Source organism: Vidua chalybeata, chromosome 2 (assembly GCF_026979565.1).
Source record: "Vidua chalybeata isolate OUT-0048 chromosome 2, bVidCha1 merged haplotype, whole genome shotgun sequence".
NCBI lineage: Eukaryota > Metazoa > Chordata > Aves > Passeriformes > Viduidae > Vidua > Vidua chalybeata.
Window position 1 is genome coordinate 95,905,192 of NC_071531.1, and position 21,051 is coordinate 95,926,242.

General features: G+C 38.0%; 1 protein-coding gene across 2 annotated transcripts in view; it reads right to left on the minus strand.

Moving 5' to 3' along the window:
• Window positions 1-21,051, minus strand: part of TRPC4 (transient receptor potential cation channel subfamily C member 4) — a 131,227-nt gene that overhangs the window by 35,331 nt on the left and 74,845 nt on the right. The window contains exon 4 of one of the 2 annotated variants that reach the window (XM_053934709.1): window positions 1,902-2,238. In XM_053934709.1, the coding sequence (XP_053790684.1) occupies window positions 1,902-2,238 (337 nt within the window). Of the gene's footprint in view, window positions 1-1,901; window positions 2,239-21,051 lie in introns of those variants that run through there. The other variant, XM_053934710.1, reaches the window with a different exon arrangement.

Genomic DNA, 21,051 nt, shown 5'->3' on the forward strand with positions numbered 1-21,051 from the left:
CATTTGTTCTTATTATCCTTTAGCCTCAGGATACTGTGAAAGCTGAATAGATACTGACCACCTGCTATTTTGGAAGGCCAGACAGAAAAGATACTAATGTTTTCTCTGAGCATGGCACAGCACAGAAGAGCCTCCTCAGCTTTGTAGCATTTATTTCTAAGGAGGTAATGTATAAAGATAATAGTTTTTATATTAGTTTCTCATTTCTTGATGGTAAAACAGTGGGAAAATTAACTGGAGGAATTTTTTTTTTAATATTTAAATGTGAATCTTGCTTACAGAAATTAGTCTGACTTGTCTATAAGAAGTACCTGTCTACACATCCTCCCAGATTGAATAATTTCTTTGCAATAATCTTAGATTTTGGCTTTTTTAATGTATTTGAAATATTTACCCAGCCAAGGAAAACACACCTCACAGTGAAGGCTGGTGGTGAGCACTACTATGCTACCATGGGGGAAATCCTTAAAAGCAGTTCACCTGTGGAAGGCAGGTCCTTCTGACAGGTGCCTGACAAATAAATGTAGACAGGCTTTTCAGTCATGCATGCTTGTTTTTCTAAGTGAAAAGCAGATGTACACATGCCTTCTGCTTCCCACAGTGCTCTACCAAGGTACATACAGAGGAAAAGCCACTAAATTATTCTCCAGAATATCAAGCACAATCAACTAGTGTATTACAGATTCAACACTATGTAGTAAATTATATAGGATCAATGGGGTCAAAAGCCTTGACAGTTACATTGGTCTAAAGAAACCCACATATTTGGTAAAAATGGAAGATACACAGTTATCTTAAGGAGAAGCTCTGGGAGAAGTAATGGTATCAAAATCCCACCAAAGTTTCAGAATTTTTTGTGCAGGTACCTGTCTATGTGATGACAATTTTAATGAATATATCAAACCTAAATTCTTGCAGCAAAGACTACTGAGTCCCTCCTTCTATAATTTTATTTTAGACAAATATATTTGCCCTGACCTGGTCCAACTTGTGTTGATTCTTAAAATAAGAAAAGGGGCGATACCACAGCACAGTGGGAGAAATTACCATCTAGCAGGGTGGACAGGCAAAGTTAGGGAGCACCTAGGATACTAGGATCCTTGATTACTAGGATCACAGGAAGGAAGAATCACATTTAAGGATGACATGACCAACACAAAGTAGGCTTTCAATAATCCCAGACCAAAATTTTTATTTTAAACTATGAGGATAGAGAGGTAAGGCTTTTTTTTTTTTTGGTTTTTTTTTTTTTTTTTTTTTTTTTAATGCTAGGGAATTTTCTCATTCTCTCTGATATAAGATATTTGGTTTGAATTGGAGTGACAAAGTCTTGCACCAAAAAAATACTCTGTGTGCATATTTTAATGAAAACACTCACTTGAAAATGCTGATCATCAGTATTTGCAATAGGTGCATCTGTCAAAATAAGCATACTGCAGGTATCTAAGTTTACTAATAACACTACAGAAATTATATTATGCCTCATTTCCCTACATGAAAAATAATTCTTCTAGCAAAGGGATTCTTTTTAAAAGTAGATTAGCAAATTAAAAAATAGACACAAGAACTAGGACAATTTCTGGTCTGGAGAAAATAGATATTAAAAAGAAAATCAATATATATGTTTCAGGGCACTGCATTATCATAGGAAAGAATCCTTGATATCTTTTGTTTTTTCTCATTGTAATCTTTCAGATGGTGACACTCTGGATTTTCAAACTCTTCTGTTTGCCTACATTGTCAATTACTCTTGCTAAACACTGGAGGAGCTGGACCATGTGCCTGCTTTGGTAGGTCAATAATTCATGACAGAACTCTGCTGTATCCTGCCTCAGGAACAGCTGGCAAAACCACAGTGGTCAAAATACTTTTCACTGTATTTTCTTTAGTAATACATTTACCCAGGACCCACGGTAATATCATCCACTCGACGATGGTTGGAGGGGGTCCCTGCATACTGAGGTCTGACCTGTCGATGTGCTGAGAGGCAAGCAACAGCAGGAACAGAAAAGTCAAGTACGATGCAGTATGGCAGATAAATTTGATAAATGGCTTTCTGATGAACAGCCCCAATGGGCTTTTGGGAGCTATCAGGTAGCACACAGAGAAGACTGGGAAAAGGAGTCCTATCACAACACATGTCAACATCTTCACTGCCCAGTGTCGCCTCCGCCATCCGGGGAACTCGTCGTACCAGCGGGATGCAAGCAGCTGCTGGCAGTTGGGCTGAGCAACAAACTACAGAGAGAAGAAAGGAAGAGAGTTAGTTTCTTGCTACCTCTGTAAAGTTTTTCATTCTATGTATCTTTAATAGATAGAAATTAAAAACATTAAAATAAATCCACAGCCTGTGCAAGCCCACTCATACTGATTGTACCAGTAAGACAGGGCTGGGTCAGCTTGCCTTTCCTTCAATGCCAAAAGTATAGTGTACAGAAACAAATATTTACTTTTCACAATAAAGCTTCACCTCTGCATTGGTTGAGTACACAAGGAGACAATAGACAGCTGAACACATGGACTTCAAAGCCTGACTTGAAACTGAAAAGCAAGTTCACAGATGCTTCTTATTTAATCAGCAATGTTTGTGGAGAATTCACAGAACATGAGGTAGAAACCAAGGAGCACAACTGAGGTCTGCAAACAATGAAACTGAATTCCACAGCCATGAACAAACTGTTCTCAGTATGTTCCCTGCTAATTCTCTAAAAATCAGGTTTACATGCTTTAACACTGACAAAACTCTTACAGATGCATTACAAAATGTTTACACAATGTGAACTAAGCACTAGCATTCCCCAGTGTTTCACCAGCCCTTGTCAGGATACACACCTATCCTGCGTGATACTTTATGGTCTATCTGTTACCACGATGAGACTTTATTTTTTGGAATATGATCCTTAAAACTGAATTTCACCAAAACACTCCAAAACAAAGTAAATATTTAATATTTTTCAGATAGTTTTTCAAAGAAGCATACATCAAGTATTATGTCATACTTTTCTTTGATCATTGGTTCCTATTTCCCCATTGTTTTCTTTTATAAGGGTGACAGAATAGCAGAACACAAGAGTTGACATAAAAGACATAAATAGAAGCAACATATGTATCGAAGAGGGCCAGAGTTGCATTAGGAAAAAAAAAAAAGGAATGAAAAGAAACATTTTCCTTCTGTTACTCTGGTGGTTTGATGCTGGCTGGATGCCTGGTGCCCAACAAAGCTGCTCTATCATTCCACTCCTCCTGGGGAGCAGAAAGAGAGAAGATGAAAGGCTCATGGGTCAGGGAAGGATCACTCACCAATTACCATCATGGGCAAAACAGACTCGACTTGGGGCAATTAATTTATTACTCATCAAACCAGAGTAGAATAATCAGCAATAAAATCAAATCTTAAAACCAGCTTTCTCTCACCGCTTCCTTTTTCCCAGGCTCAACTCACTCCTGAATTCTCTATCTACCCTGACATGGCACAGGGAGATGGGAATGGGGGCTGTGGTCAGTTCCTCATGTTATCTCTGCCGCTCCTTTCTCCTCAGGGGGAGGACTTCTCACACTCTTCCCCTACTCTGCCGTGGGGTTCCTCCCATGGGAGACAACTTTCTACAACATGACTGCTTCCCAAGGGTTGCATTTCTTCATGAGCTGCTCCAGTTTGGGTCCCTTCCATGGGGTGCAGTTCCTCAGGAGTAGACTGCTCCAGCATGGGTCCTCCATGGAGTCATAAGTCTTCCCAGCAAACCTGCTCCACCCTGGAATCCTCTCTCCCCAGGACCACAGGTCTTCCCAGGAGCTTGGTCCAATGCAGTATTCCCAGTGGGTCACAGTCTCCTTCATTCATCCACATGTTCCAGTGTGGAGTTACCCAGGGGTGCACGTGGATCTCTGGTCCACCATGGACCTCCATGGGCAGCAGGTGACAGCCTGCCATACCATGGTCTTCCTCACCAGCTGCAGAGGAGTCCCTGCTCTGACACCTGGAATACCTCCTCCCCCTCCTTCACCATTGACCTGGGTGCAGAGCTGTGTTACTCGCATATTCTTACTCTCTTGTACCCTGTCTGAAATTTTTCCTGTGCACTAACTTTTCTTCTTCTTAAACCTGCTACCCCAGAGGCACTACCATCACCAGTGATGGGCTCAACTTTGGCCAGAAGCGTGTCCATCTTGGGGTATCTGGCATCAAATATGAGAGAAAGAGGGGAATTTTCTGGCAGCATCTCACTTAAGCAGCCCAGCTATCAAAACCTTGCCATGCAAACCCAATACACTCACACACTTATGAGTCTATTACATACACACAGTGGATTAAACCATTAGCTGAATAGTTAGTAAAGCTACATAGAAACTTTTTTCTCTTGTTACAAAATTGTATTTTTTCACTAAATAATTTCAGATTTCAACTTGAATCAAATGCACCGATTTTGGGGTCTTACATTATCTTGATAATACTTATAACCACAGGACCCAAGTTCCTTTGGGGATGAAAAACAGGTAACTTCTCAAACTGTGTCTAAAATCATAGGGATTACTACTGGTAAAAAATGCTCTTTAGATTAGAATGAAATGAGAGTCAGCATGCACCTTTCTATATATGTCTGTATCTTGTCAGAATTGATTACCTCAGCCAAATTCAAACCTGGTGTACATTAATGAAATGTCAGAGTCTTTAGTAGAGACAAATTTGCCTACCAGACACCAGCAGTAAAGCTGCCTCTGACTGTTGTGAAAGATAAGAAAACTTACTCCTACTGTAAGGATCTTGAAAATAGCCTTAAAGAAGAGCAACAGAATGTACTCCTCCTTTAGAAAAATGCATTCTCAAAGTTTCAGGTTGTTTCTTTCAAGGTACAAATGTCTGGAATAATACTGTATGTGGTCAGAGCAGATGGTTTCAAAGTTATGCTTTTGCCAAATTTATTTTCTCTAAAACATTTTTTCAACTTAATTTGCTTGAGTAGATACAGATAGGTGCTTTGACTAGTGAAAAAGTGTGAGTCATTCCTCAATAAAATATTTTTCTCTTTTTGCCCCAGAGTGTAAGAGGTCCATGATTGCTTCTTCCTCTTCATAATATCTTCCCATTACTAAAGAATGGGAAGATATTATGAAAGAAATTACAAATCCTCTCACCTAAAGTAATCAGTGCCTAAGTCTTGCCTGTGTCCCCTTTCTAAATATCCTTGGCTACCCACACAGTGTTGGGGAGCTATGTGAAGGAACAGCTGCCAGGGGCTAGCAAAGCCTGGTGACAGATGTAGGGGAGCTACTCCTTGCCAAGCATGGCTAAAAGGGAATTATTTTTCCTGTTAGCAATGTAGAGAAAATTAAGTAAAAGGCAGGAGTTTTTCCAATGTCCAAATACTGGGCTACCCTGGGACTGGGCAGACCAGAACTGATGCAGAGGTACCTCATGTCGTGAGGACATCTTTGCTGAATGCACCATCTGGAGGATGCTCCACAATGAGGTGGATACTGTATTGCTTAGTTTCTAATCTTTAAACAGATTAATATGCAAAACTGTCAGTGTTAATAGAGGAAGCATTTCTGAGCAGGCTTTAAAAAATGCCTTGTCTTCTAATAAACATATTATATTTTATGGTGTTGGGATTGTGTGGTTAAGGTACAGTGTGTCAAGGATGGTGTTCTGAGGCACAGGAAGTTTTTTAGTAAGTGCAGAAGTTTTTCAAATCCCAGACACTGAAGAGACAATTTTTAAAGTACTATTTTCAGAAGAAATCAGCAATAACTTTTCTTCAAAATATGACCATGACAAGAGAATTCTAGCACTGGTTGGATCCTCTAAATACAGAAGAAAACTTGCATAGACTATGCATTTGGTATGGCTGGAGTCAGAGGAAGCAGCCTTGGTAACAGGCTTTAAATTACTTGCTTGACATAAAATACATAATGACTAATGGTATGGTATGGAGCAAGCATATAAAATACTATGTCTGCACTTAAAGAGCTGTATGCATAGGGAAGCAGTTCTAGTGCTACAGGCAAAGGTCTATAACAGAAAACACAACACAGTGTGTTTATCTACAGATGATATAATACATTTCTGAAAGGTCTAAATATTCATGCTGGTGCGTTTTAACAACACATTGGCAAGGTTGGTTAGCAATGTCCTGAAACAACAAAAATAGCTGGCTCTTCACTGAAGACTTTTCTTTATCATTGTGAGCTTCCTTTGCCATATATATATATATATATAATATTAACTATGAACCAATCCAAAGTCTCTATGAACCTATCCTAAGTCTCTTGCTGAAATTTCTTTTAAAGTTTAATTTATCAATGAACTTTATGACATTATTAAAGATGTCCAAACTAATTCTCACAGATTGGACTACTTCTTTCATTTTTGTGGTCAAGAGATTGTCTTCATATGCTGTGAAATACAGTCAGTATTTATTACATTAACAAAAAAATGAAGGAAGATTTTGAACAGAGAAAAGTTATACCCTGATGGAAGAAAAGTGTGCCCAGTGGTGAGCCCTACAGTCTTGTTTTCAGCTGCACAGGAAAGGTGAGTTTGTCCCTTCTGATCCTTGTGGAGGACCAGAAGAAATGAGAGGAAGGCACTGTTTTCATACTTCATAAGTAAGTATTTGAGAGCATACAAGAACTGGGGGCAGGGAAACCCTCCTGGGACTCACAGTGGAAATGCTGCCCATGTAGCCTGTCTCACGGACATTACTCACAGGTAACAAACAGTTAAATAGATCAAATTATTTAATCTGTGATTAATATATTTTATTACTGATTTCAAATTCCTATTATACTGTTAATGTATCCACTGAAAAGCCCTTCTATACATAAAAAAAATAAGGAAAAGGTCTTAATGACAAAATTCTCAGGTCAATTCACATTTATACTATAGCCATTAGAAACTTTTCTATTAGAGAGGATGAGTAAAAGTGGATGGAAGAAAGACATACTCCAGCATAGAACAATTCCTGTATAAATGGATGGCATTACATATAAGGTGATCACATATTAAAGCTAAATAGGCATGTAAGTCCCCTGATGAACTTGGAGATAAAAAAAATTGAAAGCTATTTTACACAAGTATTTTGTGACTAGCAGAAATAGAAATACTCTGTGACATTAATTTGCCAGTTCTGCATTGCCTATGCCAAAATATTTTCATTGTAGTATAATTTTCTTCCTTAATTGGAGAGATTGGAGGTATTCTTTTACTATTCTTGAGTATCTTTTGTACTGTCAGTATTATGTTATTTGACTTTGATATTGTCTCCACATAATTAGCAATCAGCAAGTTTATATTTTCACATTATGATGGCTTCCAGCAGTTTGTAATTACACAAGGGATTTTGCTACATGATTAGTCCCGATTTCAGATCTTTCGCTCCTTCATAGAGTCTGCCCATATGAAACTGTTCTGGTATTCACTCTCTTAGTTGTCATGCTGGGAATTGGCTCTTCCCTGAGACCGTTGAAAAACAGAAATTCACAGCATTAACAAAAATAATCCGGTATAAATAATAACACAGTCTGATTCTAGTGTTATCCAAGCATATACATAACACAGAATTTAATTTTCACTTCTGATTAAATCTGGTTTTGCTAGAATACATCTCTCAATGAAATTATGAAGAAATAACACAACTGATACTATTAACTTTAAAGAAAGAAAAATTTTATAAATAATGTATCATTAGAGTAAGTTGTTAGCTCTTTGCTGTACCCCAATGTTACCTTCAAGTGTTTATTTCACTGTATTATGAGATACAAAAAGATATAAAAAACCTGCACTTGTAACAACGTGCTCATTTTTACATTTATAAAAGCAGTCTAACAAAATCTGAGGTCCAAATTAAATTCTCATTCTGACATCCATAGATGGTTGAGTATGTTATATAATAAAGGATGTAATTTGTCATCTAGAAATGAAAGCTGTCAAAGAAAATTTGTTTCCTTTCTGACATAAACAAGGGAGTTATGCTGTAGCACAAAGAACTATCTCTGATAACATTCTCTAACAGATTAATGACATTAATGACTTTTTTTGAGGAAGAAACAGCTGAAAACATTTATCATAGACTTTCTTATTAATACTTTTTTGAAGTCATAGCCAGATTTTCTGTTGTGCTGTGCTATAGTGCCATTACAGACAAACTGGTAGGAAAGATTTGCTCTGAGGTCTGCTGCTTTGTCACACACTTCCCAATGATTGTGCTCCCATTTGACAAGACTCAAGCTCAATTGCTTTTTCTTTCTCTAGAATACTTTACTTTTCATATTTTACAAATTTTCACAGATATTTAATGAAAACTTATCTCTTCTATTTAGTTTAACTTCAAATTCACATGTCAGTATTTTCTATCTATTGCTTGTGAAAAGCATGGGCACTAATGACAGATTCAAGTCCCAATCTCACTAAGAAGACTCCTAAATTTGGTAGATTGTTTCTCCCTTTAGAGATGTCACTGCATATTATTTTCTATATCTTCCCCCAAAGGCTCTAACTGAGAATTTCAGCACTTACTCTGTGAGTACTACTTCATTAAGACAAACAACATTTAATTGCAATTTAAATGCTTTAATGTTATTGACTAGATCAGCTCTACATTTTCCTTTCCAAAAGCTAGGGACCATGTTCTACTTCCTTTGGGTACAGTTATACTGAGTGTTTTCTGCCTCAGGCCAGAAACCCTGATTCCTGCACCAAATCCTATTCTCAGGTCCATCCTGTCTAAATGTTGTGCCAGCTGGAGCAGACCATCTCAATAATCATGATTTGTGCTGGATGCAAACCACTGGTCAACTTTTACTCAGCTCTGTCTGCAGCTGTGTCCTTAAGGGGACCAGTGAGCTCACTCAGTGTCATGGTTTAACCCCCAGCTGGCAACAAAATACCACAGAGCTGCTCACTCACTACCCCATTCCTCTCAGTGGGGTGGGGAGAAAATTGGAAAAAAGTAAAAAACATGGGTTGAAATAAGAACAGTTGAACAACTGAACTAAAGTAATATAAAACAACAATAATAATGATAAAGAAAAAGAGAGTGACGAATAAAACCCAAGAGAGACAGGTGATGCACAATGCAGTGGCCCACTCACAGCTGATTGCTGCCCAGCCCATCCCCGAACAGCGATTGGCCCCATCTAACCAGCCTTCCCCAGTTTATATACTGGGCATCTAAGGTATGGAATATCTTTTTGGCCAGTTTGGGTTACCTGTCCTGCCCATGCTCCCTACCAGCCTCTCGTGCACCTGGCCACTGGCAGAGCATGGGACACTGAGATGTCCTTGGGTTAGGGTGAGCCCTGCTCAGCAACAACCAAAACACAGTGTGTTATCAACACTGTGGTCATACTAAACCCAAAACATGGCACCATACCAACTGCTAAGAAAAATATTAACCCTATTCCAGCCAAAACCAGGACACTTGGGATCAGAGCACCAAACAACACCACCTTATGAATGATCACGGCAACCTGAGTCACAGCAGATCTCTGTAGCAGAGAAAATTCACAGCACAGACGTATTCATCATAAAATCTGGAGTTTACATTCCTCTCAACAAGAATAGAAAATAATTCCAGGGGTTTTTATTTTAATTATTCTATTTTGTAACTTCAAATATGAGGAGGAAGGAAACAAAAGGAAAATAGAAAATAAAAACTGAAATGCTTTGTTAGAAGAATTAATGGCATTGCAGCTTTGAGCATTTAAAATTTCTCATCAACACAAGCAGAAGCTCTTAGTTTGATTCATTACTCCTTCTCAGTAAAATTACTCAGTACAGAAAAAAACCTATTAAATATCTATTAAATAAGCCAAGACTTATCTATAATTGCAGTGATTCTGATTAATTGCTTAGAAAAGGCAATGGCAACTGAAACTAGAATGCAGTTGTTAGGAACCAGCTGTGCATGAATAGCTTTGTTATACTTCCCAGTAGTAAAGGAAAATGAATCAGTTATTGGGCCTTGGGATGATTGTGTAAAATAGCTCAAAACTTCAGAACTGTGATATTGGTATAATACTTCTAGCTCCCACTCTGGGCAAGTGTTAGAGCCACCATAATTCAAGACATTTTTTGTAGGGAAAAACAATTACAGAAGCCCTGTAAGTATCTGAAGAGAAAATAAAATATGAACTTCTGTTATACTGGATCCCTGTTCTTAATACACCTAGCTGGTGTATTTCCATGCATCGCAAGCAAATAATAAAATGGATATTGCTATGTAAAGTCCTGCATTTGGGACAGACTAACCCTGTGCAACAGTGCAAGCTAGAATTCATGGGCTAGGCAGTAACTTTGCAGAAAATGCCTGGGGACACCAATAAGCAAGAAGATAAATATGACTGAGCACGTATTTGTTTAAGTCTCTATCATTTCAATCCTATTACTCCCAAGGCACTCTTCATATACCTCTGGCACCAAGTTTCCTGTCTGTACCAATACCTTGTTTCTAAAAAGTACACTATCTCACAAGAGAATAGAAATACTGGCTGATCATTCTCTCTAGTATTTATTCTAACATTGAATAAATTGAGACTATAAACACATTTTGTTTATCATTTCAGAAGTTCAAGTTCATTTTACAAGACCAAAATCAATATATATTTTAAAAAACTTCATATACCAACACAGGGAATGTAAAAAGAAGAAAAAACACACCTCTGGACCTGTGAGCAATTAAAGCTCCTTTCCAGTCCAAATCATTCTATGACTCTACTTTTCTTACATTCAAGTTGGTTTTGTGTCCTTTACTGGCAAGGCCTCCAAGCATCAGCTGGCCAGCCAGAAGGGGTTAGGATCCAAGTTAGTTACAGTTCCACTACATAACAGAACCAGTGAGTTCCCTCACATCCAGAACATTCTACCACTTTGTCTACTTCTGAAGCTGCCATATTTCCAGAAGGAAAAGTTACAAATTAATAAACTAACCTTTCAAAATTCATGAGAGAGCTGCAAATATGTTGAAAGCAACTGAAGCACAGAACACAGTGAGAGTTTAATTGGAGAAAAAATAGCTAAGAAAAGCTTTGAGTGAGGGATGGATGGGAAAACAATTAGAACAGCTAGATTCTTCCTCTGAGAATTGCCTGCTCATGTGAGAATTTCTATTGGTATCACTGGAGACCTCCATGTTCCTCATTTGCTCAGCTTATTGCTCAGCAGAGGCCAAAACAAGGTAGAGAGTCATTCTTAGTTCCACTTTCCTTTGTTGACTGTCCTTTCAGACTGGAGCAGGGTATGAAGTTATTTGAAAGAAACCTGAACACAAAAATTTTAATGCCTTCTTTTCTTCATTTTCAGGCTCTTTGACTGTTTCTGTGAAGAGAAACCTTGGATCAGTGATATTTTGTTGCACTATTAAATGTTTTCTGTAAAAACAATTGTAATTGCCTCCCATTAGCGCCAGGCAAATTTAGATATTACTCTGTTAGCTTTATGAGGTGCCATTCTGCATCCTCATGTGAAAAATATGTGGATATTAAGCATATCTGTTCTTGATGCCATACTTATACTGTTCTAGCCAGGAGATAAGAGAGTTGAACTCCAAGGTTTCCCAGTTTCTTTAGAAGTGACTGTTTGTGAAGCTTGTGTGGAACTGAAGAGGCCAAAGTTCCCCAAAATCAGTGGGAATCCAGTTCCTGGAAAGCATAACACTCATTTGAAGGCTGACTGAATACAAAATTAGAGGGATAAGGGAAAAAGAAAAACAGACTGATTTCAAAAGCATTCAAACTAAATAAAGCAATAAACGGCATATTTTTCTGCTGAAAGTTTTCTATTAATGTGCAGATCTGGCTTTGCAGTTTCACAAATACTTAGGAACAGAATGTATATAGTCACTTAATCTGCTTTTCTTTCTCTTCAAATACTTTTAATTCTTTTTATCTTTACGTTCCTCTTGTTTAACTTGGCTGTGTTTTTATCTAAGAATATTGAAGGCTGAGAAATCAGATTAATCACCTAGTTCCTGCACAAAGACTAAACTGAAATAATAAGTCTTTGGCAAGGATGCTCAGTGAGCGTTATTCTAAGACCATTTGCAGGAGAAATGCATATGAGTCTCTAACAAATGAATCAGTTTTATCAGTCAAGTGCAGTCATATGCAGCTTCTGCAGTTTAAACACAAAGTATTAATCTTGGAAAGTGTTTCAGGGGAGTATAATTGCTTGCTCCAAAGTCTTGCTTTTGAAAAGCTCTTTTACACCTAACAATAGGTTGTGGTTGAAGAAAATTACCTTCTCTTGGGAACAGACCTAAGAAATACTGTGCTTTCATGTAATGGGAAGATACCTACTACGGCCATTAATGAAAATCCGTGTATACAGGATCTGCCACCCTGGATAAATAAATAGAGCCTTGGATAGTTCTTTCCTCTTATGCAGCTCTGCAATTTGTGGCAAAACATTAGAGTTTGGTATCTCAAATAAAACCTGGAGTTACTCTCACTGTTGTTGTAAAGATGTCTGGACACTGCTGGTTTCTTTCATGCTGAGGAACCAGAAAGATGAAGGAATCCATAAAGAGCACATTTTAATTGAGAATTACATAAGCATCACTTTTAAGGATGTTTAGGCCTCATTAAAAAAAAAAAAAAAAAAAAAAAAAAAATCAGGGACAGAGTCTGAGCATTTGACCCCAGTCATCCCTACTACCTATTGTCTCTTGCCTGGCTTCATTTTTTATTTCTCCAGACAGGTCTGTGCAAGGCAAATCTGCAAGTTTTTGAAGTCTGAATAAAAATCCCTTAGCATCACTCAGTCGTCCCATCAGGCTATGGTCTGCTTGCATTTAGCAGTACAGACAACCTTTCAAAGACTAGTTCCTTGCTCAATATTTTATTGATTTACATGATACATTTCTGTGTTAGACAGGTGTTTCTAAAACTTATTGCATGCTTCTAGTAACTGGATAACTCAGGGGATGTTTTTGTTTGGCCAGATTCCATAGCATTCTCTTATGGAGATAGGGCATAATACATCAGCTTGTACTGCCAGGTAAAGGAAAATATTTTCTTTTAAAATTTGGAATAAAAATACCATTTCTTAAAAGCAAGACGTGGAAGAAGCATATGTGGAAGGATATAAACAAAGTTTTTTTCAGTCCCTGAAGGTTTGAGGCTACATTCTTCCTTGACAAATCAAAGGCAATTTGTTCACTGTCAGAGAAATTGACTTCATAGGAAGTTGTTACTGCCTGTATGACATACATGCCCCTAGCCTCTGCTCCAGCAAGTCATAAAGGGTACATTTCTAAGACAGAGCTGATCTTTGATCCTTGTGAAAGACACTAGTACTCTGAAATATTTTCTTTTGCTTTTTTTTCACTCTTCTGTGATGTTTCCCAATCATATGCATGAAAGCATGATTCTTTAAAACAAAATTCATTTGAGAGTCAGTGATACATTACAATTTAGAATAAAGATATTATTGTATAATAAAACATAAGTGAGTACAGAGAGGAAAAAGCCCAAGTAAACATACAAAAACCACTGAAGCTCCTATGTGACATGCAATTTAAATGTAAAATTAGATCACATGTGTACCTTTATCATCCTATATATAACATACAGGCTTTAACAAAATCAGCTGGGTCAAAGACTTCTGCTGAGGTCCACAGAGGCCATTCTGGCCTCCACAGAGGCCATTCTTGAGCTAGGAACATCCTGAGTTGATGTTATTGTCAGCCATCTTTTTCTCCACAAAATCCACCCTGCATCTGTAAAGATCTCATACTAATACCATCAAACATGGTAGTCAGGATGCAAAACATCTTCTGTACCACACAACTCTTTTAAATTCACACCCAAAATACCTGCTTGCTGAGGTTGTGGTGGTAAGACTCCAGTTTCTCTTTATTACTTACTGCTGTCCACTCTGTGCCAGTTAGTACCAACCCTGACAGAATCCATAGCTCTCCCAAATCCAGCCTCTATCAACACAAAAATTATGGTGATTTCTTCAGCATCCAAATGCTTCAGTGAGAGGTTGAGAGGAATGGCAGCCAAAAAACTCCATACTTCATAACTAAACTATATAGTCAACTAAATTGTATTGTAATTGTGCAGGGAAACAGCTGCAGCACTCTCTAAGATTTAACTGCAAGCTCCTTTATTGCTTCATTCTAGAACTTCAAGGATAATCCAACACCAGTGTTTTTCTCTGGGGAATTTTAGAAACTCCAGCAAGGGATCTGACACACAAACCCCTTAATTCTCTAACCTTGACAGTTCACAAAGGTAAAAACTCACCTCCTCTTTGGAAAAAGAAGACTTGATGGCAGATGTATTATCACTACTGCTTGGGGAAAATGTTTTTCTTTCTCTGAAGTACCGAGCTTGCTAAGCTTGTTACAAAACTAGCTTTTCCATGGAAACTGAGGGAGGATAGAAGCCAAAAGACCCAAGGCTGAGAGAATAATATTTATGTTTTTATTGGCAGAGTATTTATATTGGCAGTGTTATGAAGGGTCAATTTACATTGATTGCATTTGTGAAGGCAGAAAAGCAGTAAGGAAGGGAACTTCTTTTCCTTAATTTTCTTTTTGAAAATTATAGGATAATGATTTTCACCTAAATGTTTTGAAGTGAATGATCATATCTGTTGAAAATTTGGCCTATAAAGAATTTACTAAATAGTTCATTGTTTAATTGCGTTGTTGGTTTCACTACTTTTTTTTTTAATATAAGTATTTGTGTTTTGTTCCTGAATAATATCTGCAAACTGAACACTTTGTCATTCTATCTTCTGATGTAATAACTAATTTTATAGTGATCCACACTTTTCCTTCCACAATCACTTGGAAATTTATATTGCTTGATTACTTGAAACTCATTGAGCTATGTGGGAAGTTAAATATCCTGGAGTACTGCTGCAATATTAATAAGAACAAAAATACTGTTTCTGAACCTTTAAAATCTATTTAGGGTTTTTCTTTATGCTTTCAGCAGAGATGCCAGGTTATATACTGGCAAACACATATGAGAAAGACTAAGGTGGCCAGATTCCTTAACACCACAGGAGAAGAGAGGCAAGTGTGTGCGCCATCCTCTGTACACTTGATGATGGAGACTTCCCAGCACACCGGCTACAGTGCGTATGTCTTGTCAGCTCCTGTCATCAGATCACAGAAAACCCAGTCTGGAAGGGACCTCAGCAGGGAGAGAGTTCCTTCTTTTGCTTTGCATGAATGGGTGGCTTCTGCTTTATTTATTAAACTGCCTTTATCTTAACCCATGAGTTTTCTCAATTTCACTCTTCTGATTCTCTCTTTCATGCCACTGGGGGACAGTGAGCAAACAATTGTGTAGTGCTTACTTGTCAGATGGGGTGAAACCACAACAGGTTATGTTTACTCCAGCTGAAAGCTGCACTAGAAAAGCAAGACAGCCTCAAACCAATATAGCCTTAAGTATTGATAAGGTCTTGTTTGACCATCACTCATGCACTGTAATTTGCAGATCATACCTGGAAAGATCATTCTGAAAAGAAAATGTGCTCCTCTTGCCAGGCTACTTTTGCCAAGGTTTAGTACAGAATAAAGGCTTTTTTCATAGCCAGGTTAGGAAGACATAACCTTAATTTACTATGAAAATGATTATTTCTCCTCATTTAAGTGTTATTGTGCTACTTACCTTTAATGTGATTTAGCTAATACATTTTTATTGAGAATCAGGCCACATGCAGTGAAAGAAAGTATTTTTTTACTGTATATAAAAGCTTTATCCTTTATTTCAGGATTTTGACTGATGTTGAATAAATTCACTAGAGGTTTCAGCATTGGAAACAATGACGAAGAAGGGTCTCAACACAAGTGCAGTCTTGCAGGTTGTCATAGCCCTAACAGTTCTGTCTTGCAAAACTTTCCATCTGATCTTCAGAATCTTTACGTAAAATCGAGGATTTTTCCCTCAGACCAAAACTCTGAAAAGCAGCTTTGCATTATGCTTACTTCTCCGGGCAGCCCCTTAGATCACACAATGCACTGGAAGGGATTTCTGTAAACAGGTTCACCATTTCATCTTAAGGGCCTTTTCTGGGTCTCAGAGAAACAGAACACTAAGACTTAAAAAAATAGTCACTGTTAGTTACCTTCCAGAAATTATATGCTATTCTTTTTAGCCTGTATAACACATCTAGTTCCCTTGTCACCTTTACAATAATTGTAAGCAACATAGGTAGTGACAAAAATTATTTTGTTTTTGGATGGCCTGAGTTGCCTGGAAACGTCTGTCTCTTCCCATCAATGATGAAGGAACCCAAGGCTGGGCTGCTGACATAGGTACCATAGTTAAAAACCTGAGGTTATGTGGAATGAGTCAGGAACTCACAGCACAAGCACACTATAGGAATGGCTATTTCTAGTTTCTTTTTGTGTGCTATTAAGAAGGCAGAAACAAACACTTGAACTAATTTTATTAATAATGTGTCAAAACCTTTTTTACATGATGTTACACTTTCAGCTTGTCTTAATGTCAAAAGCCATGTAACCGAGTCATGTCTTTTTGTGAACCTTAACAGGGTTGCTAATAAAGCCTTTAAGGTCAGCTATTTAGAACTACATCTAATTTAAACAACTGCATTACCCTGATAATTAAACATTACTGTCTTTTATGCTCAGCAGGCAGAGTAAAACATATCCTCTTCATCCACCTAAAAAGCCTAACAAGCCAGACCTTATACTTGGCCAACACAGCATAGGCATGTTGCACTTTGCAGACCTTCAGCAATTTCTGCTTTCTGAAGATCTGCATTGGTCTTTCTCTCCTACAGATGCTAAAGACCCTCGCATTTATCCAATACTACTCAGGAATGAAACACACTCAAAGAATAGATTTGATGCCATGATTTGATGTAATAATGTAATAACATGGCAGATGATGTTCAACTCTGGATTTATTTCTTCTCCTGTTCATATGTATTCACCTTGGCTTTTCCCTGTCCTCTGATATTCTTTAAAATCCTTCCTTATCAAGTCCTTTCTAGTTTGCAAGTGCTCACTGACAAGTGAGACTATTTTCTCCATAATAAAAGAGTTTTCAATTTCTTGAAAACTTTTCTTAAAATCTCTTATTTCTCTAAAATGAGATCTCAAAAACCAACATACTTCAACATGGAAGAATAACATCCATTATTTATAGAAGAAAGCTAAGTGTCTCTGCAAGGAGGACTTGTTGATAGTTTTGTGTAAACATTTTCCTTCCTCTTTGAAAAATGCCCTAGAAGTTCAAATGCCAACACTCAAAATTGAACCCTACATGACTTTCAAAATGCAAGTTCCACTTTGTCAAACCACTGCCATATTGAACATCTCTCCTAAATTTTCTACTTTAGTTCCTGGAGCTGGAAAGATTAGAAGGTAATATTCTCTAATCAACTGAATATATATAGATGTGATCTCTTTGGAGGCACAAGAGTGAGTTCACCTAACAAACATTTGTTTTTCTCATGAACCTTTTGTTTGACAATGGATGCACATATTGATGGAGGCAACGGATGAAGACACCCTTTGCTATTTTATCTTCACAGCTAAGGCTTGCGCTAAATCAAGGAAGGGGTAAGGAAGGAAGTGAAGATTTCTCTGCGGACATCTGGTGGGACAAAGAGAAGACAGATTAAAAGAACGAGCAGAAAGACCTAAAACAAGTTTGCTTTGGCTGTCTTGTTTTATTGTTCAATAAACACTCAATGGAGAGAGACAGGCAATAGAAATGTTACTACAACAGCATGTAGAAGCTTCAGTGTCAGCATGTTCAAATGTGCCTCAGTCGCTCTTATTTTAGGCCAGTTAAATCTAGCACAGGAATGGATCAGTTAATTTTTGGACAGATGGACAGAACATTTTATGACATGATCCTAAATCTACCCCAGGTTTGTAGGGAAGCTTGTAGGTGCATTAGCAGGGACTCCTTCAAACCAACTTCTGCTGTTGCCAGTCTCAACAGAAGGGTTGTGCACTGCTGGTTAGGGGTTTGCACTTCTGGTTTTTCCTGTTTGAGGCATATATCCCAGCAATATTTCTTTTAATGAAGATACAGAAAAGGAATTGAAATGAGAGATTTCCATTGTACTTCATTAACAGAAAGTTTCCTCTTTGAGTTAATTACTTCCATCAGGTGTTTGAAATAAAAGGTTGCTGATCTTAGTTCATGAATAGTTTAACTAGAACTGTGATGAGAGGGTTGCAACCTGTGTGTAGCATATAGCATTTAAAAGTTATTGATGCCTTCTGAGACACAATTAACTACTTATTGCTGAATTCTGAAGTTCAAAGTCTCTGTAATCACAGGGTAGAAACTGCAGTTGATGCACTAAATTGTCTAATTTGCTTCTATATTTTCAATGCCTAGTGGAGTAATTCTTCTAAATGAAGCACACTGTTTCCTTATCCAGCCACAGAAGCAGAGAGAGATGTCTCTGGAATGAACTTAGACGGCTTATCTTGAACAGACAGGATCTCCCTCTGTGCATACCTCTGTCTATTGACTGTATAAGGAATTTATTCACATAATCTAGGAAAGTTGTTTCACCACAACTAAGTGCTGTATTAAGCAGATATGCCCTGTGATTTAGGAATGAGGGAAGGCTGTTGGTATTGGCCACCTGGACTTTAGTAAAGCCTTTGACACCATTTCCCACAGTGTTCCTGCTGGAGAAGCCGGAAGGCTGTGGCCTGGATGGGAATACCCTTCATGGCTTAAAGAACTGTTCGGATAACTGGGCCCAGAGAATGGTGGTGAATTGAATTACATCCAGTTGGTAGCTGGTCACTAGTGGTGACCCCAGTGCTCAGTGCTGGGGCCAGTCCTGTTTAATATGTGTATCAATGATCTGGATGAGGGTATTAGCTGCACCCTCAGTCAGTTTGCAGAAGACACCAAGCTGGGAAAGAGTGTTGTTCTGCTGGAGAATAGGAAGGTTCTGCAGAGGGATCTGTAAAGGCTAGATCAATGGGTTGAAGCCAGCACCATGTGGTTCAACAAGGCCAAGTGCCAGGTCTTGCACATGTGTCATAACAACCCTAGGCAGCACTACAGGCTGGGGGCAGAGTGGCTGGGAAACTGCTCAGTGGAAAAGGACCTTGGGGTGCTGTTCAACAGCAGTTGAACACAAACCACGTGAGTGCCCAGGTGGCCAAGAAGGCCCAGGGCTGTGACTGACTCCCCCCGGTACTCAGCAGTGATGAGGCCTTGAATTCTGTGCTCAGTTTTGAGCCCCTCACTACAAAAAGGACATTGAGACGCTGAAGCGTGTCCAGAGAAGGGAAACGGAGCAGGAGAAGGGTGTGGAACACAAGTCTCATGAGGAGTGGCTGAGGGAACTGGGGTTGTTTAGCCCAGAGAGTAGGGGGTTGTGGTGAGGTGGAGGTCAGTCTCTTCTTCAAAATAATGAGTGATAGAATGATAGGGAATGACCTCAAATTGCACTGGGGAGGTTTAGATTGGATGTTGGGAAAAATTTCTTCACCAAAAGGCTCGTCAAAAACTGGAACAGGATGCTCAGGGAAATGGTTGAGTCACTATCCCTGGAAGTATTCAAAAGACATGTATATATGTGACACTGAGGGACATGGTTTAGTGGTGGCCTCAGCAGTGCTGGGTTAATAGTTGGAATTAAAGTTTTTTTTCCAACTGAAAGGATTCTATAACCAACTAGAAGAAGGCTTTGCATGTGTAACAGATAATCTACTCACCTAATTCAGACTATTTAGCAATCTGTGGACTTCTTATCTATAAACATGGAGACTTTTACATGATTTACAAAGCAAACATATGGCCTAGTTTAGAGTACCTGACTCTAACATGGAAAAATGTTTGTCAAATTTTTTGAGTACTATAGCTGAGTGTCTGCAGAAATGGGTCTTCTGGAGACATGGACCCAAATGTGTATATATCACTCCTCTCAGTTATGCAATTCATAGACTAAACATGTCTTCCTTTGGTGTCAAAAATATCCAAATATTATCAGAGTCTGGTTTTTGTGAGGTTTTGTTATTTTTTACATGAAGACTTCTGAGTGCACCTTTGCAGCCTTTTGACAAATACTCATATACACAGTGACTTGCTACACATGGCCACTGTGTTTCTGCTTACGTTTCAGGTGTGGGTTAATTTTAAACACAGAACAAGACTTAAGATGTTGTTTTTCTGAAGTCATTCCAGCTTACAGAGTCAGTAATTCATGTTTTTGCATCTGAAAGACTTTTAATGAGATATTCATTATAATTAAATATTAAAAACATTATTAAGAACATAGCAACTTTTCATTTCAGTAGTTTAAAATTGTTTTCTCTAGGAATTGCTAAAATAGTTTTGAAAATCAATAATTCTTGCTTTCTATCATGCCTATACTGGTTTCTGTAATAATATGATATGGATGATATTAGCTATAAGAATTTAATTGGCAAATATGTTAAAGTCCAAGTGGAATTTAGAAGTAACTGCAGACAAACAAAATCCTTTATTTCATTGAAATGAAGTGTTTAGACACTTACATGAAATAATAGATTTGAAATGATTAGGCATGTTTTCACTGAATTTTAGGCATGTTTTCACAGAATTTTTGACATTATTGTGAAATATTTTCATTTCACTGAGGTTGTATTTTGCACAGAAAACTAGCAAGAACTGATGATTCCTTTTTAAAAAGTCCTCTTTTGAGCAGAACCAAACAGATGGTTTTTATTACCAAAACCAAACAACTTCTTTTTATCCTGCACCATCACTTTCCTGGAAACATTGAATTGATCCAGGAAATCTGAATGTCGTATTATTGTATTTAGTATTTAATTTAGTTTGAAGCTGATTTCCCTGAAACATTTTTCCCTGAAATTCTTTCTAATAAGGCCTGAACTCTTTTTAATTCTTTAAATACATCAAATTGTTAAACCCACTCCCTTTTTCACTCTGTCCTTTGCTAGTACACGTTCTGCAGCTGCTCACAACTCAGAAAAACAGGTCCTGCCCCTGGGAAGAGAGAGCATCTAGAGGTCCAACTAGAGGTATTTAGGAGAGTTTTAGTAGTTAAGCGGATGCATATCTAGCAAATAGGGAAAG